We start from the raw sequence: 25,346 nt of genomic DNA, 5'->3' as shown, positions 1-25,346 counted from the left end.
TTGGAAACATATATTCCAAGAAACAACACGTCAAACCTATGTACTAAAATCCTGACTTTCACATTTCATTCTTTTTTCACATTCTGTTTCATTCCTCGAAATTATGTTCTGAAATGCAACCTATCATTGCTCAGTAAGGGAAAGTAACAGATATGTAGATCTGGGAAGAAGAGGCAACTACAGCAAAAACAGAAATCAACAGAAACTGACAGGCTGCAATTAGAGAAAAGGATATTGAAGAGGCTAGATTAAGGCAACAGGAAGTTGACAGGAAGTGACAGAATGCAGACACCACCGGCGTTGCAAGTAAGAGACCGTAAGTTTTAAGGAAGAGTTTGTTTATGATCCTTATCGCAATGCTAAGTCAGAGTTAGAATGCAATATTGGCAGCAGATCAGAGCTGTACGGATATAGGGGTGCAAGAAATTGGAAGAAAGAGGTAGCATTAATGTGTTGTACAAACGGTAAAATATGCCTGCCACCCTTAAGTGAGCTATCAGATCTACCAAATGTCCTCCTTATGGCAACAAAATCAAACACTTCTTTAAAACATCAGAAAATAAAACAGCTCAGGAGATCACCAAGGAAGAACTTCTAATGTAATCCAGCTCGAAAGATTTGATGTTTCAATAAACAGAAAATACAGTCAGTAACCCTGAAAATACAAAGAGGGTTAATATCGATGATGCATTTCACATTGTTGAAGTTGTATTCAAGGTACTAATAAACATTATGGAAATAGGTATAAATGTAGATTTTTGATCCTGAGGATTAAGAGATACACTGAGGATACAGAGAAATCATACAGGAAAAGTCATAAATCTAATTAACTTGGACTGACTCTAGTTTAATATGAAAAGAATACTTTTTTGTCAAGGCAGTTTTGATTACAATGATTGAGCGAATTTAAATAGTTGTTTTGTATTAATGGCGTTAAAATTATTAATGAAGTAACTGTGTGGATATTAAAAAAATGTTTCAAATACATTACTTCATGGGCACATTTTTGAATTCTGGATTTCGGCTTTAATACCTTTCATTCAAGTCTATTAATCTCAATTGTACCTTCACAAAAAATAGAATTATGTACAGCAGTCAGGACATTAATGGAATAAAACCACATTGGCTGTTTGTGATTCATTGTGCTGGTGAATATCTCAGCTTATTACTTCATTAAAGCTTATTTTAATTTTAAAAAATCCTATCTTTAATTTCACTGTTTTATTTCATGGATGCAGGACCAGAGGGTCAGCTTGTATACTAATAATTAGGACTTGAATATGATTAGGAAGTTTGCAAAAGGAAAAAGAAATCAGATTGGCTATGTGGTTGACATGGAAAAGAATGGTGTAGACTGCCGAAAGCTATCAATGGACTAGACAGGTGGACGGAACACTGGCAAATGGAATTCTATCTGGATAAGTGAGTGAGCTAATGTATTCGGGGGAAAAACTAACAAGATAAAGGAATACAAATGGAAGGATATGGAGAAAACTAATGAAAAAGAGAATGTTTCCCCTTCTAAGGAAATCTAAAATTCAGGAAAACATTGTCAAAATAACAGGCCTCTCATTTAAGACAGAGAGGAGGAGGGGGGTCATCAACATTGGATTGCTTTGCCCCAGAGAGCTGTGGAGACTGGATCATTTAAAATATTCAATTTGGTCTCTAAAGGAGTCAAAAATTTGTGGTAGTGGTGGTGGTTGGTGGCAGTTGCGAGGCAGGCAAGGAAATAGAGTTAAGGCCATAATCAGGTCAGCCACGATCTTATTGAATGGCACAGCAGACTCGAGGGACCAAATGGGCTACTCCTGCTCTTAATGGTTATGTTATGCACTTAACAGTTTCATAAATGAAACTGTATCGACTTTTAATATGTTTAAGTTACGGACATGACAGCTCCATGGGTTTTTTTTTGCTCATCTTCAAAGCACACTTAGTAAAAGCAGGATCATGTCAGGTTACTGACATGCTGGCCTTTCTGCGCCCAATAATGTCTCCTCTCTGCCACTTGCAGTTTAAAATTCTGACCATTACATCAGCTCACTTCAGCAAAATTAATTAACCTAGGGATGGACAAAGATTACTTCTCATAGGTTTCATGTTGGTTTTGCTTTTGTTGAACTGAAACCTTGAGGACACACATAAGATTAAGAATGTCCTTCACATAGATGAAGGAAGCTGAGCTTTTGTTACTGCCTCAAACATTGCACTGAAAATAACACCCAAATTAACACTTTTCACCAAAAGAACCGGATTAAGTCAAGCACAAAGCTTTGCAAATATTTAGTAAAAAATCTTGCAAATATTGTGTCTTTCTGGCTCCAAATGAAATACATTGATGACTAGCTCATCAGGATAATCTTTCCAGCTCATGTTTAAGAAGCTGCATAGATATAACACCTTTTCTGACCTTCGGATGTACCAACACATTTTTCAAACACTCAAGTATTTGAAGTTGTGACAGCAAATTAAGACCTCAGAAAAAGCAACAAGATGATAAGAACACAATCTCTTTTTTCCAGTGCAAATTGCTAAAGGAATAAGTATTGACCAGGGTATCAAGTAGAATTTCTTCAGTTTTCTTCAGAATAAGGATGTAAAAGCTTTAACATCCAACTGTGGGGCAGGTGAGGTCTTGGTTTAACACCTCATCTCAAAGTTGGCACATCTGTGCAATGCCTAAATAATTTGCTGAGATCTTGACCCACAACCTTTAGACTCAGAGCTGATAGTGGCATCACTAAACCACAGCTTACATCTTATTTATGTGATGGGTTATGCAAACTTGTGCTAAACTTGTGAAAAAACACAGCAATGAATTTCATAAGCTGTATTTACCATATCATAAATGGCCTCAGTGCCAATGTCAGATTCAGTCTGAATTACAAGCAGCCTCAAGAAACAGAAATCCTGCAATGGTGGAAGCTGGCTTGATTGCAATGGACTCTGGGAAAATGTAATGCTCGAGGTCTACAATGTCGGAAATAGTGAAAAATTCTCACTAACTCCTTTTAAGCTACAGTTGTGCAGCAGTGTGGAAGGTACTGTGGAGCCTTTTCTCATCTGAAATACCGAGTACATGAGGCAGGGCAGAATAATTTAAGGATGTTGCACATTTGAAAAATTCATCCACACCACAGAATTTTATAAGGAAACCAAAACCAGGATATAAGAAATAGGAGCAAGCATATTGGTCACATGGCCCACCAAGTCTGTTCTGCCATTCAGTACCATCACAGCTCAACATCTACAGCAATCTGTTTTTCTCACACTATCTCCACATCCTTTGATTCCCTTTGTGCCCAAAGATGTATCGACCTCTGTCTTGAATATATTCATTGACTTAGCATTCGCAGCACACTGTAATACAGAATTCCAAATAGTCACAAACTTCAAATCAAAGAATTTTCTCTACATTTCATTCTTAAAAGCCTGACAATTTATCCTGAGGCTTTAGCCTTTAGTGGAAACAGCATATCCACATTATTCCTCTCATCTAAGTAGATACAGACTGCAAATGGTAGAAGCCCTAAGCATAGACCCTTTCATAACTCTACTAATTATACTCTCCAATAACAAAAATAACGGTTTATTTCTGTTCTCACTGTAAACCAATTCTCAGTACATTCTAATACACTACCCTCAATTCCATGAACTCGAATATTATCCAACAATCCAATGTCTGGTATGTTATTGAATCCGTTGTGAAAATCCATCTATCTATCTAGCCTGTTGGTCACAACTACAAAAACCTCTAATGCATTTTTAAAGTACAATTATCCTTTCTCTAAAACAATGTTGACACTACCTCGTCGTACAGTGATTTTCCAAATCCCTTATTACTATATCCTTAAAAACAAATTCTGGAATTCTCCCCACTCTTGGTATCAAGTTGACTGGCCTACATTTCCCTGTATTCCCTCTCTGACCTTTCTGAAATGATGGGTTTAGTAACTTCCAAATATTCTGGAATCCAAGGAACTCCGGAAGATCAAAACCAATACATCCACCATTGTCCAACTTTTAGTTGTATTAGTTTTTCTTGTAATTTCTATTAACTTCTATAACCTCATATTATTTTAATTTTCTCACTTTATTGGTCTTTTAGTACCTTATAATAGTCAATACATTTGGATGTAGAGGGACCGTAAACAATGCATTTTCATGGAAGATGTGGGTAACCTCTTGACTTAACAAACCAGTCTTCCTTCAATAGGCTCCTGCCTGCCATATTTTCATTCCAAAGAGGTTGAATGAGATGGATTCAGGCCCTGTTGCTAGCATTGTTTTTTAGCGCAAAGAGAGAGAGATGGGCAGCTTGTTACTATGCGAGGCGGTGAGGGTGAAATAACTGCACGGAGGCCAGTACTATGTCACCAAGTCATCCTTTATTTACATGTGCACAGTACATGGGCTCTGATCAGCCAGCTCAGAGCCAGTCCCTAGAACGAGGAGACTGTCTCAATCTCCTGCTTATATCTGTCAGCAAGGGCTCTCTGATTGGCCCAGATTAACAACCCCAATCAAGGATCTCATAGTCAACGAGATCTACCTGTCTCTTATTCCAATCACTACAGAAGGTGTTTGACTGTCACTGAATGGGCTCATTCTACCTCAATGTCATATTTACAGCATGTGCCAACAGCTTATGTGGCAAATCCACTGCATGTCCTTCAACCGACAGCCATATCTGAAAGTCAAAAGGGGAACAGTCCTCAGTGAGGCGAAGGGGATTGTAGTTTGGGATACCTTAGTCTGACCTTAGTCAGCCAAGGGGCTCATCCAATTGCAGTATGGGGTGGGGGGAGGATGTAGACATTATTAAGCAGGCAGTTGGTTCGAGCAGAGTTCACGCATCTAAAACATTTAATGACTGCACACGAATGCTCAAAGTGAATGAGTGTATCCTCAAATGCTGTATTATACTAAGTGTACCACAAACCACTATCACTACTACATTCAAAATGCTATCACTCACTTATCATTTCTAAGACAAATAATCTTTTAATAACTTCTTAAAATTTCAATCAAAATATGAACATAACACCCACCCACTTCTAAAATAGGTCTTTCAGAAACATTTAAAACATTTAAATATCTGCTGCATGTGGAATCAGTTGATTTGAGGCAGATTATTAGCATTAACAGTTCTTTTGCTCTTAACATCTGCTGTAGTGAACTCCCCCATGATCAAGAAAAACCCACAATGCATACATATTATCCACTGTTTAAAGTACTCTTGCACAATCACTTACCCTGGCACAGGTCCACCCCTGTCAAGGTTATAAATCTGTCTTGGGTTCAGGAGATATTGAAATTTTCGGAGAACTCTGAAAAATAATATTTATTTCAATTTTCAGAAAACAAAGCATTTTGCATGCAAACTGTAATCTATATTTCACCCCAGTTATAATACTAACTTTTTACATACCACTTTTAACATAATAAATTGATTCCAAAACTCTTTAAAGGAGCACTATAAAACAATATTTGATACAGAGCCACAAAAGGAGATATTACAGCAAAAGGTCCAAAGCTGGGTCAAAGAGATAGGTTTTACAGAACATCCTAACAGGGGAAGAGGGGTACAGAGACACAGAAGCTTATGCAGGGAAATTCGGAGCTCAGGATTAGCAATGGATATAAATGGATAGGACATAGTTGGGATGACAGAGATGTTGCTGCAGGATAGTCAAGGTTGGGAATTTAACATCCACGGTATTCAGTTTTTAGGAAAGGTAGGCCAAGAGGAAAAGGACGTGGCGTAGCATTGCTATTTAAAAAGAGTTAATTAACGCAACAGTGAGCAGATAGAATTTGTATAGGAGTGCTTAGATAAACAAAGCTCAGAAAACAATAACGGTGTTGCATACAGCCATCCAATCTGTAGTGGTAATGTTGGGGAAGGCATTAAACTGGCAACTAGAGATATAAACAATAAAGGTAGTGCTGTAATTATGGATGACTTTAATCTGCATATAGATTGGCAAATCCATCAATAACAATACAATCAAGAAGGAAATCCTGGAGTGTGTATGGGATTGTTTTCTGGATCAAGAGATTGAGATCAACTAGAGAACAGACCAGCTGAAATGAGGTGTTATGAAATGGGAAAGGAATAATTGGCAATGTAGCTGTGAAAGACCCGTTGGGGAAAGACAGAGCAAAATATGACAGGATCATTCATTAAGATGGAAATTGACATCGTTCTTGAATCTAAATAAAGGAAACTATGATGGTATGAGGCAGAAGTTTGCAATGATATATTGGGAAATATTACTGAAAGGAATAACGCCAAACAATAATGGCAAACACTTCAAGAGTGCATGGAGAAACTGTAGCAATTGTTTGTTCTAATCTGGCAGCAACACCAAATGCGAAAGGTGGCCCAACCATGGATAACAAGAGAACTTAGGATTAGTATTAGATCCAAAGAAGGGATATATAATTTAGCCAAAAAAAAAAGCATCAGACCTGAGGACTGGGAACAGTTTAGATTTCAGCAAAGTTGGACAATAGGATTGATTAAGAAAGAAAAAATAGAGTATGAGGGCAGCTTGAAGGGAAACAAACAAGCTGATTGTAAAAGCCTCTATAGTACGTGAAGAGAAAACAATTAGTGAAGACAAATAAATACAAATAAAGATATGCTACAGTCAGAAACAGAGAAAGTTATAACGGAAAACAAAGAGATAGCAGACCAATTAAACATATATTTTGGTTTTGTCGTCACAGAAGAGGCCACACAGAACATCCAAACAGGGCAAGTTTCAGTTCAATCTGGTTTGAAACAGAGAAAAATAGAAATGAGAAGGAATAGGCCATTCAGCCTGCTCCCCATTCACATGATCATCGCTGATCATCCAACTCAGTATACTGTTCGTGCTTTCACCCCACTTCCTTTAGCCCTCAGAACTGTATCTAAATTCTTGTTGAAAACATTCAATGTTTTGGCTTCAATTTTCTTTCTATGGCAGAGAATTCCACAGAACACTGCTCTCTGGATGAAGAAATTTCTCATCTCAGACCTAAATGGCCTCCACCATATCCTCAGACTGTGAACCCTGGTTTTGGACTCCCCATTCATCAGGAATATCCTTCCTGCGTCTATGCTCTCTAGTCTTGTGAGAATCTTGTCAGTTCAATGAGATGCCCTCTCATTCGTCTAAACTCCAGTGAATATAGTCCTAACTGATCCGTCTCTCTTCAGTCAACAGTCCTGCCATACCAGGTATCTGGCAAACCTTTGTTGCATTCTCACCATTGCCAGGATTTCCTTCCTCAGCGAAGGAGAACGTAACTGTACACAATACTTCAGGTGTTGTTCCACCATGACCCTGTACAATTGCAGAAAGACATACCTCTTCCTGTACTCTTGTCCTCTTGCTGTGTAGATCAAATTACCCTTTGCTGCCTTCATGTTTGCTACACCTGCATGCTTACGAGGACAGCCAGGTCTCATTGTACCTTTCCCTTTCCCAATCTACTGCCACACAGATAATAACTTGGCTTCTGTTTTTGCTACCAAAGAGGATAACCTCACATTTATCTACATTATACTTCATCTGTCAATTACTTGCCTACTCACTCAGCTTGTCCAAATCACACTAAAGCATCTCTGCATCCTCCTCACAGCTCACCCTCCCACTCAGTTTTGTGCCGTTGTAAACTTGGAAATATTACATTTAGTTCCCTCATCCAAATCAGTAATATATATTGTGAATAGCCGGGGTCCAAGGACTGATCTCTGCTGTACCCCAGTAGTCACTGCCTTAAAAAAAACCCCATTTATACCTACATATCCTGTCTACTAACCAGTTTTCTAGCCATGTCAGTACAATACCCCTAATCGCATGAGCTTTAATTTTACATGCTGATCGCTTATGTGGGCCTTATCAAAAGCCTCCTGAAAGTCTAAGTTATCCACATCTGCTGGCTCCCCCTTAATGCTACTAGTTACAGCAGGATTTCTCTTTCAGAAATCCACGCTGACTCTGTCTGATCCTGTCACTGTTTTCCAAGTGTTTTGCTATAAATCATTTGGAATGGACTCCAGCATTTTCCCAACTATTGATGTCAGGTTTACTGGTCTATAATTCCATTTTCTAATGACCTTTTTAAATAGTGGGATTACAATAGCCACCCTCTAATCCATAGGAACTGCTCTGAAGTCTATAGAATCTTGAAAGATGACCATGAATGCATCTACCAAGACCACTTCCCTAATGACTCTGGGATGACGCTGGATTGGCTGTTAATCCCATCAATTTCCCCAGTACCATTTCCCTGCTAATACTGATTTCCTTCAGTTCCTTTTTCACTAAACGTTACATCCCACAACATTTTTGGGACATTATTTGTGCCTTCCTTTGTGAAGACAGAACCAAAATATATATCTAATTGGTCCGCCATCAATTTGGTCCCTATTATAACTCCTCCTATTTCTGATTGTAAGGGACTTTTGACTTCATTAATCTTTTTCTCTTCACATACCTGAAGAGGCTTTTGCAATCTGTCTGTAAGTTCCCTGGGAGTTTCCATTGTACTCTACATTGCCACTCTTAATTGATCCCTTTGACCTCCTTTGCTGAAATCTATGACCAATCTACATGCAGGTTAAAGTAGTCCATAATTACAGCTGTGTCTTTATTGCTTGCTTCTCAAATACTTCACAGGAGCCATCAGATATTAAGTGCCACAAATAAAAATATGCTGGATGAGTGCCTCTTCTGATCTGATAACGTCATTTTCTCATTTACCTTTCGCCTTGCCTTCCACCACTTTTGGGATTCACAAACACGAGAAGTGGATGTGTTCCAGGCACTGTTGTAATCTGTAAAATAAATAGCCTGATAAATACAAACTATTGATAACAAACGTGCATTATATCAGTTTGTCAAGTACCAATTAACTTTAAGTATATTTATATTTACTTTTACAAAAATAATAATCTTTTATTGTGATTAACCACCTCTGGTTAGAGACTCCATCCCAGTGCTGACTGAGTCATAGAAGATATTCTGCTCTTTGATCATAATTATAACCATACGCCATCACCAAAGCCATTGAATATAAATGCAATTGAAAGATTAAAAACACACTAAGACAATGTTTTTGCATGCATAGCATTCACAAATTGTCAGAGGTAATTGTGCAATATCTTCCATAAATTTCCTAAACTATATTATAGGCAGTAAAGCTGAACAACAAAGGATATGAATGTAGCTCTTACTTAACACTAAATATGACTTACGTACAAGCTGTAACAAAGCAAAACATGGCACTTGCAACACAGAAACAGGTTATTCTGTCCGACAGGTCCAAACCAGTGTTTATGCTCACGAGCTCCTCCCACACTTCTGCATCTAACCCCATCAGCAACCCTTCTATTACTGTGTCCTTCATGTGCTCATTTAGCATCTCCATAAATGAATCAATGCTGGTTGCCTCAATTACTTCTTGGTGCTAAGTTTTACATTGCTACCATTCTCCTAGTGAAGAGGTTTCTCACGAATTCCTGATTCTACTATTCGTGACTTTTTTTTTTAAATTTGTGGATATTAGTTCCAGTCTCCACCTCAATTTGATATACATTCTACCTATCAACCCTTTCATATGCTTGAAAATGTTAACCAGAAATACTTGTTCTGTGAGCCAGCCTCTGCTTACACTTTGTCATGTTTTTCTCTCTTGGACGACTCCATTTCCCAAATTATTTCATTCTTTTCATATATATAGATGCAATCCATTTATAAAATTCAAATGTGACCTTCTGCTACGGTTGAATAGACAATCCATTCAGATCAGTGTTTCTAAGCTGTCTATATTTGATTAGTTTATTAATTATCTCCCCCTTTTCCAATCTTAAATAACTTCATATCTTTTTTGATGTCTTCACGTAACATCACCACCCACAATATAAATCTCGCCCAGTAAGGAGGTCATTTCAGTGTCACTACTTAGGAGTTGGGTGTGCAATCTTTAATGGCCTTTATCCCTATACAAGTTCTCTTTTGTAATTTACACATCTGTAAAATACTACTAACTAAAACCCTCAAAACCTTGTGATCAAATTAGGATCTTTATTGCAAAGAGAGGAGGCAAAGGCGTAATTGTATTGTGCTGAGCTTGTTCTCCAGACATCCAGCCAATGTTCTGGAGTTTGACTTCAGCCATAGGAGAGCATTTTGAATTCAATAAAAACATGGAATTAGAAGTACCGTGTTGATTGATGACAATTGTTGATTGTCATATCCATCTACTGGGAGTTCTGACTCCAGGTCTCATGAAGTCTAATGGCTTCAGGTCAAATATGGGCAGGGAAACCTCAAAATCTCCTGTCAATGACCAGCTAACCCTACGGCTGAGGAATCAATACTCTCACATGCAAAACATTCCTTGAAGGAAGCACGGAGGTGCAGAATGTATTTTGCAGAATGTCCATCAGCACCACAGCCTGGTCTGCAGCAGGTAGTGAGGGAACCAAGAGGGAAATAATGCATCCTCACCAATCTGCCTGCTGCAGATCCATCTATCCATGACAATATTAGGAAGAGTAACCACCGCCTTGTCCTTGTGGAGACAAAGTCCACATCTTCACATTGAGAATACCCTTCATTGTGCTTCGTGGAATTATTAGTGTGCGAAATGAGATAAACCAAACAGATCCAGCAATTCAAGACTGGGCATCCAAGGAGGCTCCATGAGTCAAGCGCAGTGGCAGAATTATACTCCAGTACCATCTGCAGCCACATGGCTCGGCATATTTTTCTCTCTACCATGACCATCAAGCCAGGAAATCAAAAATCAGAAACTGTCTGAGAAACTCAGCAAACCTGGCAGCCTTTTCTTAATATCACGTGGAGTAAGTAGAATTGGCTTAAGGCTGGCATCTAACAACACAGTAGTTACATACTTTGCTGCTTGTTCTGTCTTGCGATAGACAGAGCAAAGAGACTCCACAGCCAGCAGATCAGGTGTAAACTCTGCCATCCTGCCACATCCCGTCGTGAATTCTGATGAACAACTAACTCACTCACTGGAGGAGGCAGCTGTACAAACATCCCCAAACTCATTGAAAGGGGGAAGTCAGCATATTAGTGCAAAACATAAAGCTGAAGTATTTGCAACAATCTTCAGCCAGGTGTGCTGAGTCAATGATCCACCTTGGCCTCCTCCAGAGATTCCCAGCCTCACGGATACCAGCCTTCAGCCAATCTGTGGAAGGGTCACTGGACCCAAAATGTTAACTCTAATCTCTCTTCACAGATGTCGACAGACCTGCTGAGCTTTTCCAGCAATTTCTGTGTTTGTTTCAGCCAATTAGATTCACTCTACATGATACCAAAAATTGTTTGAGGTAGTAAAAACTGCAAAGGCTGTGGGCCCTGACAACATTCTGGCAATGATGTTGTTTGCTCCAGAAATCGACATTCTCCTAACCAAGCTGTTCAAGTGCACCTACAATACTGGCATCTAGATGACAATGCAGTAAATTGCCTCAACTGATTGATTGATTGATTTATTGTCACGTGTACCAAAATACAGTAAAAAGCTTTGCCTGCAGGCAGACCATAGTGAGCAAAGCATGTGCAGATCAAAAAGACTTAGACAGAGGCATACAGATTACATTGCACAGGGTCTGCGCTAGGTGAGATCAACATTAGCAAGATCAGAGTTATTTCAGGCTAGAGAGTCCATTCGTCAGTCTGATAATGGGTGGGAAGAAGCTGTTCCTGAACCTGCTCGTGCACTTGTTCAGGTTTCTGTATCTTCTGCCTGACAGAAGAGGTTACAGAAGATCATTACTGGAGTGCGATGGGTCTTTGATGATTTTAGCAGCCTTTCTGCTGCAGCAGGCCATGTAAGTGGAGTCCATGGATGGAAGGTTGGCTTCCGTGATGGTCTGGGCTGTGTACATCACCTTCTGTAGTTTCTTACTGTCCTGTGCAGAGCAGTTCCCATGCCAGGCCGTTATGCATCCAGTATGCTTTCAATGGTGCATCTGTAGAAGTTGGTGAGGGACTTTACGGACATGCCAAATTTCCTGACCCGCCAGAGGAAGAAGAGGTGTTGTTGTGCCTTCTTGACTGTTGCATCTATATGGGAAGTCCAGGACAGGTCATCGGTTATCGTCACTCCCAGGAACTTGATGCTCATCACCCTCTCAGTCTCAGTTCTGTTGATGTAGATGGGGGCGTGTTCTCCTCCTTTCTGAAGTCAATGATCAGTCCTTTAGTTCTGCTGACTTTGAAAGACAGATTGTTTTCATTGCACCACGTCACCAAGCCCTCTATCTCCCTTCTGTAGTTTGAATCATCGTTGTTAGATATCCGTCCCACTACAGTGGTATCATCAGCAAACTTGTACATGGTGTTCATTCAGAATTTGGCAACACAGTCATAGGGGAAAAGGGAGTACAGTGGGGGCTGAGGAAGCATCCTTGGGGAGCTCCAGTGTTGAGTGTTATTGTGGAGGAGGTGCAGTTACCTATCTTTACTGATTGCGGTCTGTGAATCAAAGAGGACGATCCAGTTGCAGAGGGTGGAGCTGAGACCGGGGTCACACAGTTTTGAGATCAGTCTGGAGGGGATAGTGGTGTTGAAGGCGGAGCTGTCATCAAAAACTAGGAGTCTGACGTAGGTATCTTTGATGTTGAGATGTTCCAGGGATGAGTGCAGGGCTAGGGATATGGCGTCTGCTGTGAACCGGTTACATTGGTAGGCAAATTATAGGGGATCAACGTGGGCTGGGAGACTGGAGTTGATGTGGGCCATGACCAGCCTTTCGAAACATTTCATGATTATGGAGATCAGAGCCACTGGGCAGTAGTCATTAAGGCACATTACATGTGCTTTCTTAGGTACAGGGATGATGGTGGTCTTCTTGAAGCAGGTGGGAGAGTCCATGCCTAAATACAGTAAGACCTGGACAATATCCGGTTTGGGCCCACAAGTGGTAAGTAACATTGGTGCCGCACAAGCACCAGACAATGATCATACCTAAAAAGACTGAATACAACCATTACCTCTTGACATGACCATCCTCTATTATCAACATCCTGGAGGTTAACATTAGCAAGAACTGGACCAGTCATATAAATACAGGGTTTACAAGAGCTGGTCAGAGGCTAGGAATCCTACAGCAATAACGTACCTCCTGACTCCCCAAAACCTGTCCATCATCCGTAAGACATAAGTCAGGTGTATGATAGAATAATTCCCCAATCATCTGAAGAAACTAAAGCAGCTTGACAGCATCCAGGACAAAGTAGCCCAGCTTGACTGCACCACATCGACAAATATTTACTCCCTCCACTATTGACTATAGGATGCAAGTAGAAATTAATCTAAGCTAATTAGACAGTACCTTCTAACCCCATGACCAATACTATCGAGAAGGACAAGTGCAGCAGATACATGGGGACACCACCATCTGTAAGTTTTCCACTAAGCCACCCACTATCCTACTGAAATAGATGGTTGGCCCTTCAATGTCATTGGTTCAAAATCCTGGAAGACCCTCACTAACAGCATTGTGGGTCTACCTATAACGGACTGTTGTGGTTCAAGATGACAGCTCACTGCTACCTTCAAAGGCAACTACTGATAGGACATAAATACTGGCCCAGCCAATGATGCCCACATCCCCATGAGTGAATTAAAAATTATTCTAATTATTCTTTCATTTTTTAATAAAAGCAAAAATTCTTGTGCAGGAAAAGCTACAAAAAGTTGTTCATGTATACAAAAGCTAGGATTATGAATAGAAATCTTATTAAATTTTACTTAGTGTTGTGGTTAGACTCATTGAATGTGGAAGTCTATTTAGGATTGATTTTCTCTCGAGTTGTAAAGGCAAATTTACATCTGATCTATTGAGTATTATTTGAGGAATAGTTTATTTCCTTAAATATATGTAAACTTTTAGCATTTATCATCACAAAAAAACCCTCTAATTTCCTAACTGAGATTACAAGGTGTAGAGCTGGATGAACACAGCAGGCCAAGCAGCATCAGAGGAGCAGGAAGGCTGACGTTTCGGGCCTAGACCCTTCATCAGAAATGGGGGAGGGGAAGGGGGTTCTGAAATAAATAGGAGAGAGGGGGAGGCGGATAGAAGATGGATAGAGGAGAAGATAGGTGGAGAGGAAACAGACAGGTCAAAGAGGCGGGGATGGAGCCAGTAAAGGTGAGTGTAGGTGGGGAGGTAGGGAGGAGATAGCTCAGTCCAGGGAGGACGGACAGGTCAAGGGGATGGGACGAGGTTAGTAGGTAGGAAATTGGGGTGCGGCTTGAGGTGGGAGGAGGGGATAGGTGGGAGGAAGAACAGGTTAGGGAGGCGGGGATGTAGTAGGGGGAGGGGAGATTTTGAAGCTTGTGAAATCCACATTGATACCATTGGGCTGCAGGGTTCCCAAGCGGAATATGAGTTGCTGTTCCTGCAACCTTCGGGTGGCATCGTTGTGGCACTGCAAGAGGCCCAGGATGGACATGACATCTGAGGAATGGGAGGGGGAGTTGAAATGGTTCGCGACTGGGAGGTGCAGTTGTTTATTGCGAACCGAGCGTAGGTGTTCTGCAAAGCGGTCCCCGAGACTCCGCTTGGTTTCCCCGATGTAGAGGAGGCCACAACGGGTACAGCGGATGCAGTATACCACATTGGCAGATGTGCAGGTGAACATCTGCTTGATGTGGAAAGTCTTCTTGGGGCCTGGGATGGGGGTGAGGGCAGGTGTAGCACTTCCTGCGGTTGCAGGGAAAAGTGCCGGGTGTGGAGTCCGGATCCCTGCAATAACAACCAAAAAAAGAATCCCCCTCGTCCTCACGTACCACCCCACCAACCTCCGGATCCAACGCATCATCCTCCGACTCTTCCGCCATCTGCAGTCCGACCCCACCACCAAAGACATTTTTCCCTCCCCACCCTTATCTGCTTTCCGGAGGGACCACTCTCTCCGTGCCTCCCCTGTCCGCTCCACACTCCCCTCCAGCCCCACCACACCCGGCACTTTTCCCTGCAACCGGATTTTCCAGCATCTGCAGTTCCTACTATCTCTGTATAGATCAATATAGATTTTTAAAAATTATTCTTTAATAATTTAATTCTGAAGTTTCTCACTGCCATCCTAATTACTTTTTGATTTGATTTCCAACATTTTTTCCTTACACTTTGTCATGCTCTCCTCTTTTTCTTCTGTACTTAGCGTATGCTTTCCTTATTCTGAATTCAGCTCATTTCTTTGTTCATCTGTGATGTTTTATTATTGTCTACTTTGTTCTTGCTTTACTGGGACATTTTTCTCCTGGACTCTGTTGATCAAGATTTAAAATAATTTATTTCTTTACTCATCAGTGAATGTTTATCGTTTATTTTCCCTAGTTCTATTCTGATTCAGCTTTGTTCAATTCAATACTCAAGCCCTTCTCATTCATTATCTTAAATGATTGTGTAATGATTGCTGTGGCTTAGATTTACTGCTACTCTCTCATTTGTTTAGTTCATTTTCCATTACTGGATACAGTAATGCTCCCTTACATGCTTGGATTTTATACGTTGGGTAACACAGGAATTCTGTTAACAATGTAGAGCTCCATTCCCTCTTGTTTTCTGCCTATATTTTGGAACACATAAAATCTCATATGGTTATTATTCCACGTACTTCATTAATTTCAGATGATTATTTACATATTTCTTCCTCCATCTTCTTTTGTCTATCAGCTGTGTTGTAGTACTGTAGAAAACTTCTGGGGCCAGATCATTAGATATATTCTAAAGGAAGTTGGAGATGGTCCGTGCAGCTAAAGGGATCAAAGGGTATGGACAGAAAGTGGGCGTGAGATACTGAAACTGCATGATCAGCCATGATTGTATTGAATGGTGGTGCAGGCTCGAAGGGCTGAATGGTCTACTCCTGTCCCTACTTTCTATATACACTCTTGCTTAGTATAACAGATACCTGATCTATTATTTCAATCCATGTCAATTCAGTTTCTAACCATCTATTAGATATGTTACTTTTATCTTCTGTCGTGATGTTACCTTTACTTCGTACAGTTATCCCCAAACATTTTCTATTCCCTGTCAGAATTATACAGCACAGAAACAGATCCTTTGATCCAACCAGTCCATGCCGTACATAATCCTAAACTAAACTAGCCCTCTGTCCTTTCTGACTATGTTAATATCTGTAACATTTAGTTGTCAGTCATGCTCTTTATTTGACATTGCCATTATTCCAGCACGTTTGGTCTCTTTCTATGGATTATTACTTCCAGTTCCCCATATTATTTAGATACTGTTCTGGCAGTTTAATTTGTCTTCCATAATTATTCATTTTATGTTATTTTAACAGTCATTTTATGTATCTGGTTTATAAATGTATTTGCTCCCTGGACTATCTCATTATCCTTGCTCCCTGTCTTGGTTTAACTTTTACTCGCATCACTTATTTGATTCACCTTCAGACTTATCTTGTTTTTGCCTGATGCCTTCACCCATCGTATATGCTGAACATCCTACTGACAGCTCTTTTCATCCTTTCTGCGAGGAAACTAGTCTCACTCAAGTGGACCTCATGCCAAGTGTGAGATGTGTCCTCTCCAGTGCTGTGCCAGTATTTCATGAAATGGACATCTCCTTTCTATGCCAGTCTTAAGTTGTAAACATAATCAAACCGTTAGTGTAAAATGCACATCTTGGCCATAGTCCAAATTGCCTACAATATAACATGACAATCACATAAATGAACTGTAGGGTATAATGCTGGATAACAAATTTCCTTTGTGCCATTCAAAGTACTCTGTATATTTATTTGCAAATAGGATAAAGTTTTGAAATGGGTGAAAGTAGCAATAATAGTCATTTACAATTTCCATCATTGTTACTTGCCTGCCTTACTGAAATTGGAAACAACACTCGTTACACTAATAAGAGAAAAATATCATATTTGTAAAAATGTCATTTTTCAACCTGCATATTTATTAAGTTGACTCTCACCTCTATATTAGAAAATTTCTTCATACAAGTTACATGGGACAATACATTTGCAAGGTGTCAAGATCCTGTAGAGTGTACACAGGAGATTTATCATGATATAGGAATGTGGAAATTGCTGAAATAGTGAGATTGGAGAAGTTGGGTGTGTTTTCTGTTAAGCAAAGCAGATTAAGGGGAACCACAATAAAAGTATTCAAAGTTGAGGGGTTTTAATAGTGGAAGTAGGGAGAAACCCTCTTCTCTGACAAGTATGTCAGTAACCAGAGGCCAAGGGTTAAAAAAGGCAACAAAGCTGCAGGCAATTTAGAATAAATATCTTCATTTTGGGGGGTGAGTATGGCCAGGAACACCCTATCTGTAAGGTCGGTAGAATGAGTTCTCTTGGAACTTGGAAGACAGTATGGAACACAAACTTAAATATTACCAATTTAGAAGTTTATGGGAAAAAGCTAGGATGTCATTGGACATTAAAAGCTGGCATACGTTTGATGGACCAAATGACCTCCGTTGTGCTATAATGTTCTAGGAATGTATTCTACAGTCATCAGGCAGACAACAATAAAACTCAAATGTTTGCCAACTCACACAAGATAACTTTCCTTCCAATTCTTATTCTTAAGAAATAATAGAATCAGAATGGTTTGATTCACTTGTTCCTGCCCACTTTCAATGTAGTCTCCATCAGGGATTTTAACTCTCGTGTTTATTCCTTCTTACCAATCCTGAGGAGTTTTTAAGCTTGGCTGCTCTCAAAGAGGTTTCTTCTTCCCCTGCAGTTCTGGAACCATTATGTTCACAGAACAATTATGTAATTGCATCTAATTTTATCACAACTAGGCAAATTACAAAAACAGCAGTCAGGGATTGCAGAGTGCAAGTTATCATTGATGTCCACAATTACAATAAGCAACTACATAGAACACGTTAATTAACCTGTATTTACATGCAGCACTTCACCTCTTCAGTAAGTCCCAATTTACAACATGATCACTGTTGTTATATAATCAAAAAGGAACAGAGGCCAAAATTTAATCGAACAAAATATCAAGTTTCCACTCCTAAGAGGTGGTACAACGTGTACAGGACATTGCTGATGAGATCAATGTGCTTAAGGTGCCTATTCAAATCAGTGTACAGCATTCAGAGTAATCCAAAATGGCAAATACTAGCTCAGGTACTCAAAATGACACTAACATACAACCTGCCAAGAAAGTATGAAACTTTTACTTCAGTTCAGTGAAGTGCTTACTTCACCGGGTACAAGGAAATTCCTGCCTACAGCTTCCGAAGTTTTTGTTTTATTCATTCATGAATGTGGACACTGCTGGCTGAGCCAGCATTAAATGCTTAGCCCTAATTGCCTTAAAGGAGGTGGCGGCAGTGAATCACTACAATCCATTTTGTGCAGGTACACCTATAATACTGTTAGATAGAAACCTCCAGGTCTTTAGTCCATCAATACTACAGGAACAGCAATAAAATTCCATGACAAGGTGCTGTGTGGCCTGAAAGGGAACTTGCAGATGGTGGTCTTTCCATCTGCTGACTTTGTCCTTTTGGTGTTCAAGGTCACAGATTTGGAAGCACGCTGTCAGAGGGGCCTGTTCGAGATGCTGCAGTGCATATTTGTAGACAGTACACATTGCAGCCACTGTGTTGGTCGTGGAGGGAATTGATGTTGAAGGTATTAGATGGGTACTGATCAAACAGGTCACCTTATCCTGAATGGGGTTGAGCTCCTTGAATGTTGTTAAGGCTACACTTATCTCGGCAAATGTAAAATATTCTTTTACACTCCTGCCATGTGCCTTGTAGATGGTAAACAGGCTTTGTGGAGTCAGGTGAGTTACTCGCTGCAGAATTCCCAGCCTCTGACCTATCAGTGTCGCTCCAGTATATGGCTTGTCCAGTTCATTTTTTTAAGGTTTAGAACTTGTTCGGAATACAAAACATTCTTTCCTTCCTATGCGATGAACTACTTTGAACTGTCATTGCTGTACTGCAAATAATAAGGCAGCTATTGCGTGTAAAACAGGATCACCTATATCGTATGGAGATACACAATCAGATTTTACTAACTGGCTAAGGCATTGATCTTGGCCAGAGCATTGGAAGAATTCCCAAATTTTCTTCAAATTATTGACTATGATGCACCTAAACCAGCAGAAGCAGGTTAATGTTCTGGAAAGAACAACTTCAACAATGTAGTACGCTGCTCATGTACATCGGAAAGCCAGCACAAGTTATATCTTAGTGTGACCATGATGCTACAATTTTCTGACTAGGAGGACAGTTTTGTTCTGGGTCAAAATATTAATAAATTTACTGATGCAACCAATGAGCTGAAACAATGATGAAAAGTAGAATGAGGGACTCGTTCCAAACTCCTATAAAAGTTCTATAAAAGTCATGAACAAATCATGAACGTCCTCTAAGTGGACAGAAGATGAATAACATCTGCAGTTTTCTAACAGTTGTACTTCTACTGTTTGTATAATGAAAGTGTAAGTAGTGGAGCAAATTACCCAATATATTACTTGCTGCCTTGTGTATCACACAATACATGAGGTGTCAACGTGATGACGACACGACACAGGACAACTGAGCAGCAAAAGTAGCATGTGACAGACAAAGCTAAGCAATCTACAGCCGATGGATCAGATCATAGCTCTGCTGCCCTACCAAATTCTGACAGTATTTAAACAAATATACCCATCTTCAACCGGGAGTGACGAGGACGGGGGCAGTGGCCACAGTACATCAGTGAAAAGGAAAAGCATTTTGCATCTATTTTCAGCAGAAGTGTTGAGTTGATGGTCCATCTTGGCCTCCTCTTAAGGTCCTCAGCATCATGGATGTCAGCTTCATCCAATTCAATTTACTGCAAGCGATATCAAGAAATGGCTGGAGGTGCCGAATACTGCAAAGAGTATGGGTTTTACACCATTCCTGCAATAGTACTGATAACTCATGATCTAGAACTAGCCAGGCTGCTAGCCAAGATTTTCCAATTTAGTTAGAACACTGGCATCTACCCAGCAAAATAGAAAATTGCCCAGGTACGTCCACAGAATGCAAGACAATTGCTGGCCAGCCAATTACTCCCCTTAAACTTACATTCAATCAAAATCAAAGCAATGAAAGTTGTCATTGGCAGAGCTATCAAGCAGCACTTGCTCAATAATAATCTGCTTGCGGACACTCAGTTTGGATTCTGCCAGGGTCACTTGGCACTTACCTCATCACAGCCTTGATGAAAACATGGACAAAAGTGCTGAAATCAAGTTGGGGGGGAAGTGAGTGTGGCGGTCCTTGACATCAAGGCTGCATATGACTAACAGTGGCAACAAGGACACCTAGCCAAACTAGGGTCAATGGGAATTAGTGGAACACTCTCTGCTGGTTGGAGTCATACCTTGCACAAATAAAGACATACGTGATTGTTGAAGGTCAGTCATCTCAACAACAGGAAATCACAAGAACATAGGAATAGTAATAGACCATTCAGCCCTTGAGCCTGTTCCACCATTCAATGAGATCATGGCTGATGTGTGGCCCAACTCGATATGGTAGCCCTTGGCACATATCCCTTAATATCTTTGCTAAGCAAAGATATTAAAATTAAGAACTGATCCAGCATTTACAGCCATTTGTGGAAGAGAATTCCAAACATATATCACCCTTTATGTGTAGAAATGTTTCCTAACATCTCTCCTGAATTGTCTGGCCCTAAATCTCAGAATATGCCCCCTCGTTCTAGGATCCCCAAACAGTGGAAATAGTTTATCTTTAGCTACTGTCTTTTCCTGTTAATATCTTGAAGATTCCAATCAGATCACCCCTCAGCCTTCAAAATTCTGAAGAAAACAGGCCTAATTTGTACACTCTCTCTTCATAATTTGACCTCTTAAGTCCAGGTATCATTCCTGTAAACGTACAATGGCGTCCCAAGCCCAACTGTCTTCAGCTTCATCAATGACATCCCCTCCATCATAAAAGCCAGAACTGGTCATGATCATTGATAACTGCACACCGTTTAGTGCCATCCAAGACTCCTGAGATTCTGAAGCAGTCTGTGTTCAAATACAGCAAGACTTGCACAACATAAATGACAAGTAACATTCATGCTACGCAGGTGCCGGGCAAAGACCATCTCCAACATGAGGGAATCTATCCACTGTACCTTGACATTTGGAGGCATTACCATTACTCAAGGTCCCCACCCCTTCAACATCATGGGTGTTACCATCGACCAGAAACTGAACCTAGCGAGCCAAATTAATACAGTACCTACAACATCAGGTTAAAGTCGAGGAATCCTGCAAAAAGTAACTCATCTCCTAACTCCTGAAAGCCCGTCCATTACCTATAAGGCACACCTCAGGAGTGTGATGGAATATTTCCAAATTGCCTGCATGAGTCCAGTTCCAGCAATACTCAAGAAGCTTGAACACCAGGACCCTGCTTGGTTGCCAACCCATCTCACACCTTCAACATTTGCTGCCTCCACAACCATCATATAGTGGCAGCAGGATGTGTTGTAACAACTCGTGCACGCTCCTTAGATGGCACCTTCCAAACCCACCAAGATCTAGATGGACAAGAGCAGCAGATACATGGGAATAGGACTTTCTGAAAGTTCCTCTCTGAACCACACACCATCCTGACTGGAACTATATTGCTGTTCCTTCACTGCCCTGTGTCAAAATCCTGGAACTCCCATTCTAAAAAGCATTTTGAGTGTACCTACAATAAATGGACTGCAGCAGTTCAAGAACTAGGTCACCACGACCTTCTCAAGGGCAATTGGGGAACAGCAAAAAATGTTGGCCCAGTCAGCAATATTCACATCCTGTGAATTGTTTAAAAAAGTGCAGAGATTTTTCATTTCAAATGTACTTGTGTCACAACAGTGTTATTTATTGCTTTTGAATAAAATAAACAAAATTCACTCATGCAAATCATCCATTTGAAGGCCTCAGGTATATGCTAAAAGTGTTTGCTCAAGATATATATAGGCCATCAAAACAGACATGAAAAACTTCTAAATATAAATGCCTCATGAATTTTTTCATTGCAATCTGTTTTCACTGGTTTGTCAACCTATATTTAATAACCATATAATTATCCACGTGCATTGCACAACCACACAAAACAATCAATGCTTTTGCCCTGCTTATAATTGGAACAGAGATTATTTTAGATGTCTAACGTGGAAATGTTGTTTATACACTGTACATGCATACAGTGTATTGTCACTACAGGTGCATCTTTTCATGACAGTATAAACAAATGATAAATTGTTTGAATGAGGCATTCTACCTTTGCAGGATAGAAGGCTGACAAGACTACAAACTATACCTTGCCAAAAAGGCATATATTAATTGTCATTTTACATGAACTATTTCACTTAACATTAAGTGCATATCTTTTGCCATGGCAGTTAAATTTTAGTTAGTGTTTGTAGTATGTGCACCTACAGTACTGACAAAGTGTCTGAAAACTAGTGACTGAGGTGACACCAAAAGTGAACATAATTTCTGCAGGGCATGCACTTCCTGATCACAGATCTTCATTTGTTTCCCTAACTTCTAGTCGAGCTTTTTTGTTAAAAAATTGTCATTGTCAACTGCAGTGCTACTGTTTTCTATTTAATTTTGCTTTGAAACATCGAAACATAGAAGACAGGAGCAGGAGGAGGCTAATCGACCCTTTGAGCCTGCTCTGCTTTTCATCACTATCATGGCTGATTGTCCAACTCAATAGCTTAATCCTGCTTTTTCCCTATAACCTTTGATCCCATTCACCCCAAGTGCTATATCTAGTCGCGTCTTGAATACATTCAATGTTTTGGCATCAACTACTTCCTGTGGTAATGGATTCCAAAGGCTCACCACTCTTTGGGTGAAGAACCGTCTCCTCATCTCTGTCCTAAATCATCTATCCTGAATCCTCATACTGTGAACCCTGGTTCTGGACACACCCACCATCGGGAGTATCTTCCCTGCATTTACCCTGTGTAGCCGTGTTAAAATTTTAAAAGTTTCTATGAGAGCCCCCTCATTTGTCTGAACTCTAGCGAAAACAATCCCAGCCTAGTCAATCTCTCCTCATATGTCAGGTTTATTGCAAGACTGGTTGGATGGACTAGCTGCTCCCTTCCTGCCTCGTTCCATATATTTGTTTGTTGCTGAAGGCTCTGTCTACCAAGTGGGTCTATGAAGTGCATTTCCAAAGTTTCCCTTCAACTTAACCCAAAACACAATGGACCAGAATGTAAATAGAGAAGAGGAAGGGGCTCAGAAATGGATACTCTGCAGACTTCAAATGGGGTGGAGACAGAAAGAGAAAACAATTGCTAGAGATATTTTGCCTTCAGTCAGATAGTTAAGAGTAGAGCAAAGAAAGAGTAGTACCACTGAACTGGATAGCTGTGGAGAAGTTTTGGCCGAGGATGATGTAGTCAACATGTCAAAACTGCAGACAAGCCACAAAGGGTAAGATAAATAATGCAGCACATTCCCTTAGTATGTCATTTATGATGTTGGTTGGGGTCAGTTCAGTGATATGGCAGAAAGTGAAACATGATTGGAAGGCTAGTGGGGTTAAGAGTAGGTTTCTTCTTTGAGGAGGAGCATGGTAATGACTGTTTACAAGGAGAGGGAGAATACCAGATTAGACATTTACCAATTCAGCTCACTGGAATGATGGTCACGGAGGACACCCGAGTGATCAGCAGCTCACTGGAACTGTGATCATTGGTGCATAAGTGGATCTCTTAGGTGGGATGATTTCTGAGCAGGGACGTAGAGCATGTAAGAGCAGCTGAAGAAGTTCACAAGCTTCTTAAATTTGGTAAAGAGGATGTTGAGAAGACAGATTTAAGAAGAAGGTTGATAATGGAGGCAAGAAGTCAGTGTTTTATTTGATTTCTGTAGGAGTAGTACCAAGTCATTCAGTCCCATAAACCTGCTCCAACATTCAATGGGATTGTAGCTGACATGAATCACAACATGAGTTTTATCTGTCCACTGCATGGCATATTTTGCTTCATCAGGTGTGGTTCAATCTTGTGTGTAAATCATTGAGTAGGAACCAGCCCAATTTCCTCTACTTACTCAGCCTCCCTCTGAGAGACTTGTGGTGTTGGTTTGCACGAGTCTCGAACAAGGAGCAATATTTTAAATTCGGGCCAGGATATTCACAATGTATAGTGGAAATTAAAATACTATCCCCCAAATGGGCTGTTAATGCTGTGTCAAACAAAAGTTTCAGACCAGAATGAACAATTTTGTTGAATAAAGTCTCTAAAGAATATGTAAAGGCACTTAAACATTGATGTGGATGTGTTATGCCATCTGTAACACTTCCTTTACATCATGCAACCTATCCCGGTTATCTAAAATCTTCCAGTCTTCATTCTGGTGTCTCTGTTGTACCCTGAGGTCAACGTATCTCTCCTGGAGCTCCTAAAACTGACTACAATATGCCAAATGTATCTGACTAATGCTTCGTACAACATAACCATCAAGCTCTCCTCTTTCTTTTCCAGGCCTCTGAGACAAAAGTCAATATTCCATTAGTCTTTTGGATTATCCTTTGCATCCTTCTGTGGAATCTTTACTAATGCTGTGTGGAAGTCCATAAAGACAACATCCCCATATATTCCATTGTCCATCAGGCTAGTGACCTCCTTGAAAATTCAACTAATTTATCCAGGGCTGATCCACACTTCACAAATCTGTAGACAGCTCTCCCATGTTCTAGCATTCACTCATTGCATTCCTAATGAAAGATTCCAGTCAGTTCCTCATACCTGACAGTAAACTGTGTTTCATTGGAAGGAATGAAATTTTTCTTGGCGACCAACGGGCCTGCAAAATCCTGACCTCCCTCCCTAATGGTATTGTGGATGCACCCACACCAAATGGGCTGCAGCAGTTCAAGAAGGTAGCTCACCGCCATCTTCTCAAGGGCAATGAGGGGTGGGCAATAAATGCTGATACATAGCCAGCAATGTCCATTTCACATGACTGAATAAAATTCTCCCTTGTACAGGCTAAGGGGTAGACTACATACTTCAAACTCAGGCAACGAGAAAGTCATCACTGGCTCTGGGGATTTGCATTTTCTAAATAAATTTTAAAAGTGGGAAAGTTGAGGAAAACAGAAGGGAGGGAAGACAAACGGAGTGATTGGATTTGCTGGTCGTTAGGAGTTGTGTAGTATTGGGGAATAAGCCTGCCTAACCTATCAGTCTGTTAGCCCTGTTCCAGTTTTGTTCTTTCCTTTATTATCAGGCAGTTAAGTATTTAAACATATGCAAAGCCATGCAGTCTATTTTG

General features: G+C 40.3%; 1 protein-coding gene across 5 annotated transcripts in view; it reads right to left on the bottom strand.

Annotated features, from left to right (window-relative positions):
* The window catches only part of LOC109915947 (diacylglycerol kinase beta), a 409,322-nt gene that overhangs the window by 185,936 nt on the left and 198,040 nt on the right, over positions 1-25,346 (bottom strand). For all 5 annotated transcript variants that reach the window (XM_048599394.1, XM_048599389.1, XM_048599391.1 and 2 more), the window contains 2 exons: positions 8,763-8,836; positions 5,259-5,333 (listed from right to left, as the gene is read on the bottom strand). In XM_048599394.1, coding sequence (XP_048455351.1) covers positions 5,259-5,333; positions 8,763-8,836 — 149 coding nt within the window. The remainder of the gene's footprint in view (positions 1-5,258; positions 5,334-8,762; positions 8,837-25,346) is intronic.

The sequence above is a fragment of the Rhincodon typus genome, chromosome 7, assembly GCF_021869965.1.
Source record: "Rhincodon typus isolate 14 chromosome 7, sRhiTyp1.1, whole genome shotgun sequence".
NCBI classification, from domain to species: domain Eukaryota; kingdom Metazoa; phylum Chordata; class Chondrichthyes; order Orectolobiformes; family Rhincodontidae; genus Rhincodon; species Rhincodon typus.
Note: the sequence above shows the minus strand (reverse complement) of the source record. Positions and strands in the feature narration are given on the sequence as shown.